We start from the raw sequence: 16,355 nt of genomic DNA on the forward strand, positions 1-16,355 counted from the left end.
GCAGAGAGGCAGCATAATGTAGTAAAAGCATGTACTCAGAAGCCAGATCTCCTGGGTTCGACCTTATGGATTACTTATCTTCCCTGTGCTTTGGTTTCTCCATTAATACAACAGACATAATAATAGAAGGGACTTCACAGAGGCCTGCGAGTATTCATGCATTAATACGTAAAGCATTTAAAGCTGTACCTGGTACATAGTACAACTAATAGCTCTTTTATTATTAACACTGATAGGAAAGAAATGCATAGGCAGGGAAAGTAAAAGTGCAGAAGGCGAGCACCAGAGGACACTGAATTTGGGAGAGACTGGGAAGAATAACGTGATTATTGAAATCACACGAGACTGAAAGAACTCAAGGGAAAGGGAAAGAGGATTTTAAGAAGGTCTACACTTATGAATGGATTCCTACCCTTTGTAGATTCTGAAATTTCAGTAAAAATGCTTTGTATTTATCTTTTAGCTCCGTGTGGTATTCTCAGATGACGGCCTCCATTAGAGATAACCCTTAAGGCAGAAGCAAGCAGACTGGCTTAATATGAATTGCTGAGTAAAGTTATAAATGTGTCAGCTGTTACCTCCACCACAGGGTTTGGAGCACTGAGACCAGCTCTTCAAAGCCCACTCAAAAGTGTCTAATTCCTCCTGGATGACATTGTTGTTGTTGATTGTAGGTGCGGAGTCTTCATGGATGATGTACTTATATGTAAGGCTAGAGCGGGTGTCATTCTCCTGAGGTATAATCTAACGCACACAGGAAACAGACATATGTAAGTCACCTGAGAGTTGTAAATTAGGAATGAAAAATTATGACTATTTCAGAATATTGCTCTTATTGAAACTGGAAGACTTTCAAGTTGTTTCTAAAAACATGTCTTTATTTTAATCAGCTAAGGTACAAATGTGCCCTGTTTAAGGGAAAAACACACACACAAAACCTTAAATATATAACACTTTGACCATAAAAAAATATAAAAATACATACACTGAGGAGTAAAAGTTTGTATTATAAAAATAATAATTTTATAAGATTCACTGTAAATTTCATAAATTATATATCTCCTTAGTGCACTTAAAAATTATTTTTAAAGTGTTTTGTTATGATGAGCAAATAATAAAGTTCCCTTCAGAAAATAGAGATTATAGAAAAATACAGGGGAAAATTCATCCATAATTATACTAAACCAGAGAAAACTGAAATACTTCTATTATTTTACACATACACACATACTTTCTAGACTTGCTTATTTCACTAAATGTATTATGCACATTTCTCAAGATAGTAAATATTATTTAAAAATGTAACTTTAAATGTCAGCACAGTGTATAATCCTAAAGGTCATGCGCATTATTTAACCATTTACTTATCATAAATATTTGTATTGATTAGAATTTGTCCCCACCTTTATGGTAACTTGGGGCTAAAGAGTACAAACACCTCAGAATAGTTAGAATAATCATTACTTTCATAATCAGATAGTGTATGAAAGTACCCCAATTCAGCATTACCTATTATATAGTTTTCATCTTTATTAACTGGGCAAAAGATTGTTTTGGTTGTTATTTACTTAATAAATAGTAAAGTTTAATTTTCATGTTTGTAGCCATGTGAATCTTGTCTGCTGTATATTGCATATTCACATCATGTCCTCTTTTTGTGAAATTGGTATACATCTTTTTTTCTAAATAATCTATGCAATAATGATATTAACTTTTTATAAGCATTGCAAGTATATGGAATTTTAAATTTGCTTTTTAATTTTGTTTAGAGAAAAAAATTATTTTAAAAATAAATATTTAACTGTCATGTACTTACGATGCATCATATAAGTGGAGAAATGTGCAATTCATTGGTATGGTTTTATTTTTAGGTTTTTTTTCTATTTTTTTCTCTTTTTTGCTCAATCTTCCCCTCCCTCAGCTGTCAGCTTGCTCTCTGTCTATGAGTCTGTCTCTATTTTTCTTGTTCATTTTGTTCATTAGAGTCCACATATAAGTGAGATCATGTGCTATTTCTCTTTCTCTGGCTGGCTTATTTCTATTTTTTTAAAAAAATATACTTTATTGATATTTTTTTACAGAGAGGAAGGGAGAGGGATAGAGAGTTGGAAACATCGATCAGTTGCCTCCTGCACACTCCCCACTGGGAATGTGCTTGCAACCAAGGTACATGCCCTTGACTGGAATCGAACCTGGGACCCTTCAGTTCGCAGGCCGATGCTCTATCCACTGAGCCAAACCGGTCAGGGCTTGGTTGGCTTATTTCAACTAGCATAATGCTCTCCAGGTTCATCCATGCTGTCACAAAAGGTAAGAATTCCTTCTTTTTTTAAGGCTGAGTATTATTCCATTGTGTAAAAGTACCACAGCTTTATTATCCACTCATAATTCATTGGTATTTTAAACTAAACTTTTAGAAACACCTTTTGTTTGAGAAATCGAGGGATGCTAAATCGCTAGAAAGCTAGGGTTATCTCAGTTCTATTCTCTTTTCCCCTTCTAGTCTTTGTTTTTAAAAAAGCATTAAAAACTATGCCCTGGCCCTTACACTCTAGCCAGATGTCTAATGCTTTCAGTCCCAGACAACCTAGCCCCCATGTTTCGGGGCCCCCCTCGCTGGGGTTCCAGTCCTTCAGGGAAGGAAAGAAAGATCATGATGATAGAGCACTGCTTGTCCACAAACCTCTAGGCTAGCTATAGATCTCCTATCTCTCCAGCCCACATTGATCCCTATGCCCACATTACTATCAGTGAGCAAAGCCTGAGGCCACCCACCGTGGAGGTGAAATGGCAGGGCTCTGAGACAAGACACCTGTGTGGCTGGAAAAGAATGCAGTGTAGTTACATAAAAGTGAAATAGAGCTCTGATCTCCAATCATTCAAACTTAACACGATTTTGAATATTATATATCTTGCTATAAAATCATCTAACCTGTGGAACAGAATGGTAGTCTAAAAATAAACCCACATACATTTGGACAATTAATTTTTGACCTAGATGAAAAGACAATGTAATTGAAAAATAACAGTTTTGGGGTTGTTTTTTGTTGTTGTTGTTTGAATAAATGGTGTTGGAACAACTGACTTCAAATGCTGTCCACAGATCCTTTGTACTTTTCCTCTCCACATGTGCAGCTTAAATCCTCACCCCTCCCATGTGGACTGGACTCACTGACTTGCTTCTGGCAAACAACAGCAGACAAGAGGGGATATCACTTCTAAGATTAGGTTAGAAAAGACTGATTCTGTCTTGGTTGTACTATTTCACTTTCTCTGTCACCTGAACCACTTGTTCTAGTGGAAGCCAGCTACCATGGGATGAGGACACCTCCCATAAGCAGTCTATGGATAGGCTTAAATGGTGAACATCCCAGGCCCACCAGTCCCCACAGGAATAGCTTAGGAGTAACCTTCTAAGGCCTCCCAACAGCCACTGACTGAGCTGGTAAGCCTCGAGGTGCTTCGCCACGGCTGACAACAACCTCATGCGATACCCTGAGCCAGAACTAGCCATTTCATCTGCTCCCAGATACCTGATCCACAGAAACTAGGAGACAAGGAATGTTGCTTTGTATTTAGACACTAAATTGGGGTTAATTTGTTATGGGGCAATAGATAATATAAACATCTGTATGCAAAGTAAGAACCTAACATATCACACAAAATTTATGTAAAAATTAACTAAAAGTGGTTCATAAACCTAAATGTGAAATGTAAAACTACAGAACTGTTACCAAAAAAGAGAAAAAATTTTAACCTTGGATTAGGCAAAAAAACAAAACAAAACAAACAACAATAAAAAACCCAACTAACACCAAAATCTTGATCCATAAAAGAAACAAGATCTCAGCAAAGTTAAAATATAATATTTTGCTCTTTGAAAGACTAAGAGAAAGGAAAAAAAATTATAGACTAGAAGAAATATTTGGCAAATCACTTATTTCACAGAGGACTTATTATATCAAGAATATATAAACAACTCTTAAAACTCAACAAAAAAATAACTACTTTAGCAATAGGCAAACGATTTGAACAGGCACTTTACCAAAGGGAAATAATTTTCAAAGGAAAAACAAACCCTTGGGATTGAGTGGGAAGATTTGGTTTTAGATTAGTGCAATATTTGTTATAGAGAGTCTAATAAATATTTGTACACAGAATGCAACACTGTTTTTCCAATCGAGTAGATGTCTTCTGCTTTCATCCATGTGGGAGTAATAGAGGTACCTTCCTGACATTAAAAGCAATAAAACTAGACAGAATTATAGGAGGGAAATTTGTGGGGGGAGACAGTGAGTAATAGCAAAGGACAATGATCCCTGTGAGAAGAGAAAAGTGCCAGGTCTGGCCCCTGGCACAGGTTGCTGAACTCCAGCCAAGACCGCATTCTCACTGAGCTGAGGGGACAGAGAGAAGACTATGGAACTCACAGGGCAGAGCACTAAAGAACAGGGGGCTGCATGGAGGGGTGGCCCAGAGGATGCATGAGTCCCAGGCTGAGGGCTGGTCTGTGCATGCCTGGGGCCAAGACACCACACCACCTACTAGTGAGTGGCTGCTGCAGGCCTGGGAACAGGACAGAGGTGCTCAGAGTCAGACGGGGCTGAGAGACCTGGGAGTTCTTATCCAGCCAGGGTCAAGAGGCCTCATCAATCCCCAGGTATTGAGTTAATGTGCCAAAAATGCCCATAAAAATAAGGACAAAATGAAAAAGCTCAGCTGTAATGAAGAATAAACCAGGGCCCTAGGATCAGAGGGAACTGACTATCTGCCAACTATGATAAACCCAACTCCTGTAAGGAAGGTGACATAAACCAAAGGCCCTACAACTCATCATCTATCATGTCCAGTGTATAATAAAAAAGACTGTTGAAGCAGGAAAATGACTCATTAAAAAAATCAGCCCATAGAAGCAGACAACGTGAAGATGCAGGACTTAAAGGAAAAATTAGACAAAATGAGTGGAAATATACAGAAATCTCAGCAGAGAAGCAGAAATGACTCTGGGGGAGAAAATGGAAATTCTAGAAAAGAAAAGCACACCAGCATCTGACATGAAAAATTTACTGGATGAACTCAACAACAGATTGGAGACCACATAAGACACAGTCAGTGAGCCTGAGCACAGCTCAACAGAAACTCTCCAATCTGAAGAACAGAGAATAAAAGATCATACAGCATAACCAAAGGCTGAGAGACTTCTGGAATAATTTCAACTGGTTTAACATACATATAAATGAGTCCTAGGAGTAGAGAAATGGGGGGTGGGGGGGTGGCAAACAAACTTGAACACATAATGGTAAACTAATTCAAAATTGGTGAAAAACTTCAACTTTCAGAGCCAAGATGCTTGGTGAATCCTAAGCCTGATACATACAAAGGTCACAAACTAAGCATAAACAAACTATTAAACAAAGCAAAATGGCAAAGAAAAAAATCTTAAGAAGTAACCTGAGAAAATGGACACTTTATGTATAGAGCAGCAATATAAATGAGGCTACTTCTCATCAGAAATTATGGATTCTAGAAGACAGACATTACATGAATGAGTCAAAGATGGCCCCTGTCTATTGGCCCTGAGGTTGTCTAGTCCTTCACCACAGGCTGAGCCTCTTTAGCTTAAAAGCCTGCTAGCAGCAAACCCAAAATTTTATATACAGTTGTTTTAAATATAGCCCAAACAAGCTTGTTGTTAGCCATTAGAGGTAGCTTGCTTTGCAGACCCATATGAAACTGTACCCAATAACTGCTAACTATACGTGAAACTGGGGCTATAAGAATCCCAAGCTGCTGCTGCCGCTGGGAGCACTCAGACCCAGAGGCTCCCCCTGTGCTGCTGAGTGATATCACCTAGCTACATAAAGCCCCTCTCCACTCTCTTCTCTCATGGAAGTTCCCTTTCTTTTCTTCCCAATTGGATGGTGGCCCTACAGGCAAACCTTAGCAGCTAAGGTGTCACCAGTAAAGCTTGTGTATGTTACTGCCACCTCATAGTCATATCCTTGATCAGCCCTGACATTCCTGGAACTCCCTGCAACACTGTAAAAACATCTTCAAAGCACTGAAGGAGAAAGACAAACTAGCAACCAACAAGTTTGTATCTAGTAAACATATCCTTTAAGAACAAGGGTGAAATAAAGATATTTTCAGATATTGAAGGCTGAGAGAATTCTTTGCCAGCACACATACCCACACTACAAGAAATGTTAAGGGAAGTTCTTTATATTGAAAGTGAATGATGCCTGGTGGAAAGTCAGACTTACAAGAAAAAATGAAGAATGTTGGAAATGGTAAATATATATTTTCTTGATTACTCAAGCAAAAAATCATAATACTGTGTTATTGGGTTTATACTGTACATATAATTATATAACAAAATATATGGCAAAGTTGTCAGAGTGGAAAGAAGCAGATAAATGAAATTATTAAAAAAAACAAGCAACTAAATATTCAATGTTCAAGATAAAAGTGCTTTCAGATAAATAAATAAGAAAATTACAGCTAAATCAACTACACAGAGAGAGCTTGTGATGCCGCATACCAAAACAATAACAGGATCGTGCAGAGGTCCATCTGTGTGAAGAGTTTCAATGTCATCTTCAATATTATAATCCCATTCCACACCAAGATCAATGAAGGTCCGTGACTTGGCTTCTTCCCCTTTGCCATTTAAAATATAGTGTCCTGTAGCCTGGTTCTTAATAGCTAAAGGAAGGAAAATGAGTAGCCAGTAGACATTTTATTTTAACATATTGCAGCTTTGATGATCCCTATTAAGTCTATCTACCCCCTTCTATAAGTCAAAGACTGTGTTTATTACCATCAAACTAGTCAAACTGAGTGTTAGATCTGCCCTGAGTCCCTTTTCCTTCATTAGGCATGTAAAATTCCCAAGAAGGATTTCTAACTAGTCAAAAACAATAGCAAGAAGGTTACATAGAAGATAAAAATTGGGAAATGTTCCCATTTGAAAACACTGTCAAAGAGGTTAACAGTTTCAAACTCACTCAATCCTAGACATTTCCTCAGAAACCTGGAAACACTTTGAAAATAATGGATACTTCTATAATAATTAATATAAATCATGTATGTTAGTTCAGCATGTAATATAATGGCTTATTATAACATAATGGCTTATTTGTTACTGTGTATCTCTTTCAAGTTATTCAAAAGAATCTTCTTTAGGAAATTATAAACAGCCAAGCAAAGGGATCTGCATGTACCAGTCAGAAACTGGACACAGAACAGATGGTGGGAAAATTTTTATTAGACTAGTAAAGTTCACATGTGGTTGTTTTCAGTCAAAAAACTTAAAATGCAATAAAATTAAGGAGAGGCATACAGTATGGCATCAACCAAAATATCAGAACTAATTTGTCAAAATAAATATGGCAAATTTTTCTGATATTATTCCTTACTTTAATGCATTTTAACATATTTATTTTTTCTTATCCCCTAATGCAGAGTGAAAATGCACATGTACAAATCTGCCAGATGGTTTTTCTTTCTTCATGAAATAATGAACCAATCAAGGTTCAACAAAAATTAAATCTCTATTTTTTAATATTTCTTGTTTTAAAGGAAGAGTAGTTGGGAGAAATGACCAACAAAATCACACAATAATGCATTTATATATAACTTGAATCATGTATATCTATGTGTATGTATATATATGTGTATATATATGTGTATATATGTATATATGTGTATATATACATCTATAGACATAAATATCTATATATATCTATATATAGATATAGATATAGATATACATATACATATATAGATATAGACATAGATATATCTTTGACAGTTCCACGTTTAAATGCATGTTAAAGCAGAGCCAGTGGACAGAAACACTTACCAAGAATATGAGGAGAAGCCTCGTCTTCTTGGATTAACACATGTCTAGCACCAGGGGGTATATCAAACATCTTAAGGTACCCTTTGCATGTGTAGTAAATTTTGTAGGAAGCAAAGGAGAAAACAAAAGCGACAACCTTGGTTAGCTGAGCATTACGTTCTCACTGTTCCTGCACGCAGAAGAGGGCATACATGAACTGAAAGAAGCAGTTTCAGAAATTAACTTCAAAGCACTGGTAGCTTGTGTGACATCTGGCATGAGATTAGGGGCTACACTCTCTTTTTTTAATTAAAGAGGAAGAAAAGAGTTGATCTTGTTTCTAAACTACTAGCCATTTATCTTGTGTTGACCTATGAATTGTGTCAACAATTCAGGCAAATTCTATACTTTCCTGTGTCCCTCTACTGTGATTTTAGTTTGTAAACCACTCTTTGGAAGTGCGGCCAATTTTTAGAGTATTTAGTTGAACTTCTGAAAATATTTTATCAACCTCTATATTATTTCAAAAGCCTAAGCAGTGAGTACAGATTGCTAAACTTCTAATTAATAAGTTATCTTCATATTTAAAATCCTGCCTTATTCTAAAGAAATCTATAATAATAAAAGCAAATATGCTAATTAAACCGGATGTCCTTCTGGACTTCCTTTCTTCTGGACAAAGCCGCAGTGGCCAAGGCCAGTCAAGGCTCTTGCATGAATTTCATGCACCGAGCCCATAGTTCAGTTATAAATACACAACTGCTGATGGACTTGGAAAGAAATATGTTTTCCATTTGTATATGGACAATTATCATCTACCTATGGGTAGATTGATCCAACTTTTCACATTATTCATTAGTGGTTTTACTAATGGAATAGTAATTTTGGGGTCAGGGTTTCAGCACCTGAGCCAAGGAAAGTCCAGTACAAGAAAAGTAACATGTTTGCCTAAGTGTGCAATGGCTATGAGTAACATGCTTAAGAAGCTAAGGACAGCAAAACAGCTTGATTCCATTTATGGATGCCCATCTTTCTGCAGTGTGCGACAACTTACCCAGTACATTTTTAGCTTCCCTTGTTTCAGCAAGAGAAACATTACGAGCTCCTTTGGGTAAAGTGAAGGCGCCTCTTGTCTTCCCTTAAATAGAATGTCTTTAATTAGTGGAGGTTTCGTGTTTATCAAAGTCTTGCTGTTTCATTGACTATATGATAAGCTATATATATATATATTATTAGATAAGTTAAAAATATGTTCTGTAATTTTATGTCAAAATGCATATACAATAGTTAGCTAATGCCAATAAACTGTTAATAGTCAATGAAAGTAAGACTGCGCATGAATGAAAAATGATATAGGTGATTTGAAGGTGAATACTTGCAGATTTCATTTCCCAGCAACTCGAATTCTGTATGGCACCGCTTGCTTAAATGTTTCCCTGTTGGAAAAGGTTAATTAGTCTATTGAATGACCATCACAGCCTTAGTGCAAAGAGGTGGATGTTAGATTATCTTTGAACAGTTTGAATCTGTATGGCTGATGAAAGCTTTCTTCTTTTCTTCTGACCTTGATTCACACGTTTAGCATAATTTTTGAGGTGTCTGCAAAAAAGTATCACTAGCTCATATTAACACAATATATAGAATAAATGAGTCTAAAAAATTTTCATTGCATTAATTCACTCTGGAAAGAAAACAAAATGAATAATTTTACACCTAAAATAATAATATATAACTGCAGTAAATCACTTTATAAGATGGAGAAAATTACATTTTACTCCACCAACCCATTATTTATTTTTATATATAACATTCTAATTCTGTTTGCTTTATTAAAATAATATAACCAGCAAGAAGGCAATATTTGCTTTTTAACAATGTTCAAGGTACAAAACAGTAAATTATCTCACAGGAATAACAAAGACATCAATAACTACAGTAAAGAATGCCTAAGAAAACACACTGGAGTTAAGTCACCTAGCTCTGCCACCCTCAGTATATCAGAGCAAAGCAGGGAGGTGTGGAATTGACTTGAGTTGGGTAGCTGATGTATAATGAGAATAAAAAGAACTAAGAGAATTATTTCATTTGGATGAAGACCCACTTTTTTATAATTTCTTTTCTCTTAAATTACCACCACAACATATGCTCAAAGTACACCAAATTGTTTCGTGTTATTTTGGATGATATAAGAGAAGTTTCTCAAGGGAAGCACCACATCAAATTTATTTTTAAATGTCAAATTATCAGAAATATTTGCCTAATAAATACTTATTGAATAGCAAAATATTTGTTATAAACTAAAAACAAAATTTGTAATAAGTGTTTGCATCTAAAATTTTTATGAAAATTCAAATGGATAATTATGAGACTACTAATATCTTTTCATATTCTTTATGTTTTTGTTTCACCTGTTGAAATTTACCATATCATATGCCTAAGACCAGGTCATTAATTATATAACAAGTACAAAAGTTCACATGCACAAGCAATTATACCATAGGTTATTTTTGTTTGTACCTCAATTTTGTTTAATATAAAATTATAAAAGTATATGAAATATGGACCCTAGATTTATAGACTTAAAAATAGGAAAAACCTCTTCACTTTTAAAGTAAAAGAAGTAAAACTAATGTAAAAGTTTACATCGTATCTAATGTTTTGTGATTTTTTTATGTCCTAACAATTTATGTACAATAGAAAGTTCAAAATAAGCATCAATTTTATTAGATCTAGTGCATTTTATTTAAAGCAAAATAAAACGAAACAGATTTTAGCTAACTACTATAATTGATAGTGATTTTACTTGTTCCTTATCAAAATTTAGTAGATAATTTTTTATCATAAATGCTATGGAGCATGAAAAGTTTTTTAAAATATTTCCTTAAAAGGTTATCTGAATAAAAATAAATCAGCAGCTAATGTTTTATTATGTTTATAGAGAAAACGCTGCATCCTTAAACGACTTTTCAAAAAATACAAATCATAGAGAAGGACACTAAATCCATCAGAGGCCTCATCTTACCAAGCTTCCTGGGAGTTCTGGTAAAGGTCCCCTTCACAGTTCGACAATGAGAATTATCTCCTCCACAGACACCACACTTATCCTCAACCTTGTTAGAACCAATTTCTTTATCACAGCCCACTTTCTGGGGAGAGAGGAAGTGAAATGTGGCTAATTTTAATGTGTCAAGTCAAGGTCCGTGTTCTAGAGAATGATGACTTTGTTTAATCTGCAGCCCACAGTTAAGCCGCTTGCACCAAACTTTCTTTCTGGCTCTGATTTAAATACCTCAGTCTTTTAAAAGGACTACTGTGCAATCAAATGACTAGTACTCCAGATAAACTCCCCCAAGTCTAATGACCATCATACACAATCATCATCATCATCAAACATGTATTAAGCACAAATGCTGTAGTAGATGCTGAGGAGACGAAAAGTTGGTGAGTATCCCTGGTTGCTCTCATATTTATAAAGATGAATAGTAAAACTGTGAGTTGTACATTAGTACAAGCTTTACAAGTTGGCTAGGAATGGAAGACAAAACTTTACCAAAGTGGTAGAGACATTCAGAGGTCCCTGAAGGAATTGAGTTTATGGAAATAGATTTTAGGAATGTAGAGGGATTCAAACAGAACCATGGAAATTGTGTGTTCACATAAAGTGGGTTCAGAGAACAATATTTAGCCATATTTAAACCAAAGGGAAGATGGTGCAAAGCACAGGCTGTGCAAGGCCTTGAGTGTTTACATTTTCACATTAACGTAACTGGGAATCACGGAAGGTAAAAATTCTGAGCTGGGGCAGCTCCTAATGTAAATCAGTGTAGGATAAGAATATGTGGCATGCCACAGCACTCATAAGTTTGATGTGAAAGTGGAAAGAAGAAATAATTGTCACACATCCATTGATGTGCAAGACATGGGGGAGGTGAAAGATGACCAAACACAGATTTTCCTTTCAGGGAAAATTCAGATCAACTATGAGTCACCTGTGCATGTAAGATTCATTAATATAACACTAGTTGTTCTGAAGTGAAAAGAAATCAAACAGAAGTGATGTGTTCAGTTAATAACAATAGTTCCCTATCAATTTAGCATGATATATGAACATGAGTAAGAAAAAAACTGCCTTTAAAAAAGAGATTAAATGGGGCCAAAAAATAGTTTTTCCAGCTTCGCTATTTTCTTCCAAGAAAAGTTTCTATTATCTCTTAAACAAAATATAAAGTACATTAAGCATTGAATTTTTTTAAAAAGTGTACTTTAACAGCAGATGGCTACTAGTCAAAAACTCAAAGCAAAGGCATTGTTCCCATGTTGTATTCCCAACCTACAGACCTCAGAGTGACTAAGGAAAAGGATTTGGCTGGAAACTGGGACGACTACAGTTAAGTCTTGATTCAGCCAGTGAGCAAAGCTTGATTTTATTAAGTGCAGTTTCTCGCAGACTTAGTTTCGCTAATGAGCTATTCATACGTTTACATCCTAATGTGATATCCCAGATATGAAGTGGTTTAAAAATTCTGAAAATATGCCGATGAAAGACAGTAAAAGTAGAATTGCAATATATTGCAGGGCGCTCACCACACACTCTCCTCGCACACATATGCTGTACGGGTCTTTGTAGGAACAGCGCGTCCCATCGTGTACCAGCTGTTTCATGTAGGCAACATCGCCCGTCTCTTTGGATTGACAGTAAAGGTGGCATCTTTTCTTGGCTGCATGAGATGAGGATTAAATCAACTATGTAAAGTGGTGTATTTGAACAGTATAGTTTATTTTATTTTTTAAATATAAAGTTTCAACATGATTTCCCGAAAACAAACAAAAAGTATAAATAAAAATAATAAAGAGAAGAAGGAATTACACATATTTATCGTATTTGTTTCAACCAGGGTGACCATATGATTTAACATCTAAACTGGGATACTCTTGAGAGTGAAAAAGGGCTCTATTAGTAACTACACAGGGACAACAGGTCTAAACTGGAACTGTCTCAGAAAACGAGGTTGTGCAGCAATCCTGGATTTAACCACGGCTCTTCAAATGCTTTAAATCAGAACCACTTTGCTTTCAGTGGTGCTGACAGCGCCGAAAGGGTTTCTCTTTCATTTAACCCAATGGCCTAGTACACCTGTTGCCTTTGTATAATCTCAATTAAATTTAATATAATTTCTGTGACTCACTTCACCAAAATAGACTGAAAAAATACTAATGCATTTCTTCTTAACTCCAACTTTTAATTCCTACATGGATGCATCTTTCTTTTAAAACAGCTTTTCACCTGAACTCAGCAGTGCACTATCCCACATGATAATCAAGTAATTATTTTCTTATATTCACCCAAGTAAGAAATATGGTGAGAAGTTTCCATTTGAACACAAGTAACTGAAAAGTCAAGGGTAAGAAGTGAAATGTTAAAAGGGAGTTTCCAAGTGTATTTTTCAAAAACTGGTGTATAGTACAAAAGTAAAAAGGTTAGGAAGTTTCTGTTGTTATTAAAAACTGGTCTTATTCTTACTCCTGACCCCACTGTAAAAGAACAGTATTTCCCTCTAATTATTCAGAAAGGACAGATAACAGAATTCCAAAAGTGTTTCCTAGTAGAGGGATTTCCATTGACTGAGGAAACTCGACATCTCTTCAGGCTTTTCATTTCGTCTGCATTCCACTGGTCTTTTCAGTAGTGATGGCGGTAGTGCTACTTGCCAGGAACTATTCCACAGTCTCACCTCTCTAGAGAAAGGAGGACGTTAACCTTATTCTTGGAAGCCCAGAAGGACTTACCCTGTAAGCGCCATGGTTTCTAAGTTACCACATAGGGATCAAGAGTCCAAGGGATTGGTGTGGACAAAGCATAAACTCTGAGTAACCAACCACACAGCGGGGAAAGGGCAGGCATCTACTCACAGTCCGGATGTTCATAGGGCATCCAGTGGTGTTTGGTGTTCTGGTATTCAAAGTGGGAGTTACGCTGCTGGCACTGCTGTGCTCTGAAGTCTTCAAAGTGCTTTGGGCATTCATCTGTATTACAAAGCTGGTACTCAAAATTAACACCCGGACAATCCTGACCACCATTGATGGGCCTAAAGAAAAGACAACATTTAAAAAGGCCCTTTGGCTCTGGTCCAGCAGTGAAAGCTTGCAGACACAGTGCTTGAAGGAGGGCAGAAAGCCAGAGTTTCTGAGCTGCCAGCACCAAGTGAATGAACTCATACTTCCTAATTGCAATTCCTTTCCAAAAGCACCATCCTCTCCCTCTGGGGGCAGGGAGGGGGCTCAAAAGTCAACTTCAAGTGGCTTTTCAGACAGTGTATTTTAAATGCATGGCAAAAATCTATAAAGAAATAAAAACATAGATATGAACTCGAAAAATTTTTATTTTCTACCATGCATAAAACATGTAGATGCAGCCCAAAGTGACTGTGACCACCACTCTGTGCCTCAGTTTCCCGTCTTTTCTTCCTTAGAGAAATATTGAGAGGATTGAATGCATGAACATATTTGAAACACTTAGAACGGAGTGTGGCTCATAGTGAAACTTAGCTGCTCTTACTACTGTAATTTTTATTGTTTTTTTTTCTTCTACTACCATCATCTCTTCCGGTGAAGACATGCATGTGAAGTCACATGTATGTGAAGTCACATGTATGTGACTTCAGTGTTTATAAAAGACATGTTAAGAGCCATCTGCTGCCAGACACACAGGGATGCTCACATTTTAAACCCTAGGCAAGGAAGAATGTCCTAAGGTTAATATTTTGGTTATTTTTCTCCTTAAAAAATAAATTTTCTTCAGTACGCAATAGGAATTCAATCAATTTAGTCTGAGTGAATAAATTGATAACTTTCCCCAAACAGTTCTTTGGTCTTCTTCTACCATCTTTATTTTGTTGTTGCCCTGCCCTGAAGCATCCCCCTTCTAATCCAAGTGAATAAGCATGTGTTTGGTGCTACTGCCACCGTGACACACCTGCTCTTCTTACAGTGGGTCTCACGGCCTTGGTGCCCAGGCCCTCAGAGCACAGTGATGGGCTTCCCTACTCAACTCTTTAATATTCCTAAACAGTAATTTCCTCAAAATCTCTCATCTTCATTGGAGCCTCTCATCTTAACCACTGACTATAGTTCACAAAATTGATAAATGGAGATTTATCCAAAATAACCACTTAAAGCCTTAGTTTTCATGCTCCGTATTTAACATGTACTTTACGAAATAGTAATAACATTATATTGAAGCATTTTCTGGCCTTTACAAAAGTGACAGAATTACAGGGATCATACTCACATTGGGTTGTTGCACTGGCGTGTTCTGAAACGAACACCAGTTCCACACGTCCGGGAACAGGAGCCAAATTTGGTCCATGACCCCCAATTGCCATCTTGTTTTTGTTGATTAGCATTCTTCCACATGCAATGGCCCTTGTAGCACCACTTAGGAAAATGACAAAGGGCAACTGTGAAAATCATGCATATGCTACAGTTGTTATATAAGAACCACCAATGAAAGGGCTTCATTCCTCCAACCACCACCAGGTGGAAATGTATTTACAATGACCCCAAAGCACTCTCTCTATATAAAAGGCTAATATGCTAAGTGTCCGGGTAATGACATCACATAGCAACACCCAGCTGCCTTTCCCTAGTGACTAGCCTCCTTGGAGTTTCTTCAGCCCAGGAACACAACTTGCTTTATAGCCAGGTGCAAACATTTCACAGTTTAACCAAATGTCTGTGAAGCATTTTTAGGTGCCTTATCTCATCTGATTCTGGAGTTGGTAGATAGGAGACTCAGTGGAATCCTATTTTCTTTTCATTAGCCAGAAAACAGAGATTTAGAAAGCTCAGAAATTTAACCCAACTAAAAAGGAAGTAAGAAATGGTAGACCTTGAAAATAACTTCAGTTTTTCTCACTGCACAGAATATAGTCAAACACTGCTGCAGTTAAATATTTTACCCTTTGTTCTCCCTGGGTGATCTACAATAATAATCTGCTTTGTGTTGATATTTACTGCTGTGTTGCTGACAATTACCTGAAAAAGAAGTTGGGGTGCTTCACTGGTCTGGAAAAAGTTTAGCTACATCAGAAAGCAGGTCTAATTAGGCAAGTTTATTCTATATTTCTGAAAGGCTAAGTTGACTCAAGCATGTGCGATACATATAAACCTCTCACTGGCGCCAATTGCACATGTGTGTTTCTATCTGTCATTGTCGATCGTGAATTTGGTTGTTTTTGTTGACGTTCTGAAGCTGAAAGAAAGTGGTGCATGGAAGTAACAATGGCGATTAAATATGATTGTAATAGTGATCTTGATAGATATAATTATCCTTGTGTAACCGAAGTTGCTGTCATATTCAGAAAAGAAGATGGAGGACCTCTTTTTGAAAGGGACTTATTCACTGTAAACCAGATCCCAATAATCTGAATCCTAATAATAACTCAAATGAAACAAATCAATATCCTGTTCCCTATATTAGATGCAATGATATATCCTATTCTTTTCCCACATG

General features: G+C 36.5%; 1 protein-coding gene across 1 annotated transcript in view; it reads right to left on the reverse strand.

The window, feature by feature from the left end:
* ADAMTS3 (ADAM metallopeptidase with thrombospondin type 1 motif 3) overlaps positions 1–16,355 on the reverse strand; it is a 217,969-nt gene that overhangs the window by 12,607 nt on the left and 189,007 nt on the right. Inside the window, exons 11-17 of the mRNA XM_036334451.1 lie at positions 15,132–15,277; positions 13,754–13,929; positions 12,428–12,561; positions 10,866–10,989; positions 7,865–7,945; positions 6,542–6,705; positions 579–744 (exon numbers count right to left, since the gene is read on the reverse strand). Of these exons, the coding sequence (XP_036190344.1) occupies positions 579–744; positions 6,542–6,705; positions 7,865–7,945; positions 10,866–10,989; positions 12,428–12,561; positions 13,754–13,929; positions 15,132–15,277 (991 nt within the window). The remainder of the gene's footprint in view (positions 1–578; positions 745–6,541; positions 6,706–7,864; positions 7,946–10,865; positions 10,990–12,427; positions 12,562–13,753; positions 13,930–15,131; positions 15,278–16,355) is intronic.

The sequence above is a fragment of the Myotis myotis genome, unplaced genomic scaffold (assembly GCF_014108235.1).
Source record: "Myotis myotis isolate mMyoMyo1 unplaced genomic scaffold, mMyoMyo1.p scaffold_m19_p_1, whole genome shotgun sequence".
In the NCBI taxonomy this organism is placed as follows: Eukaryota; Metazoa; Chordata; class Mammalia; order Chiroptera; family Vespertilionidae; genus Myotis; species Myotis myotis.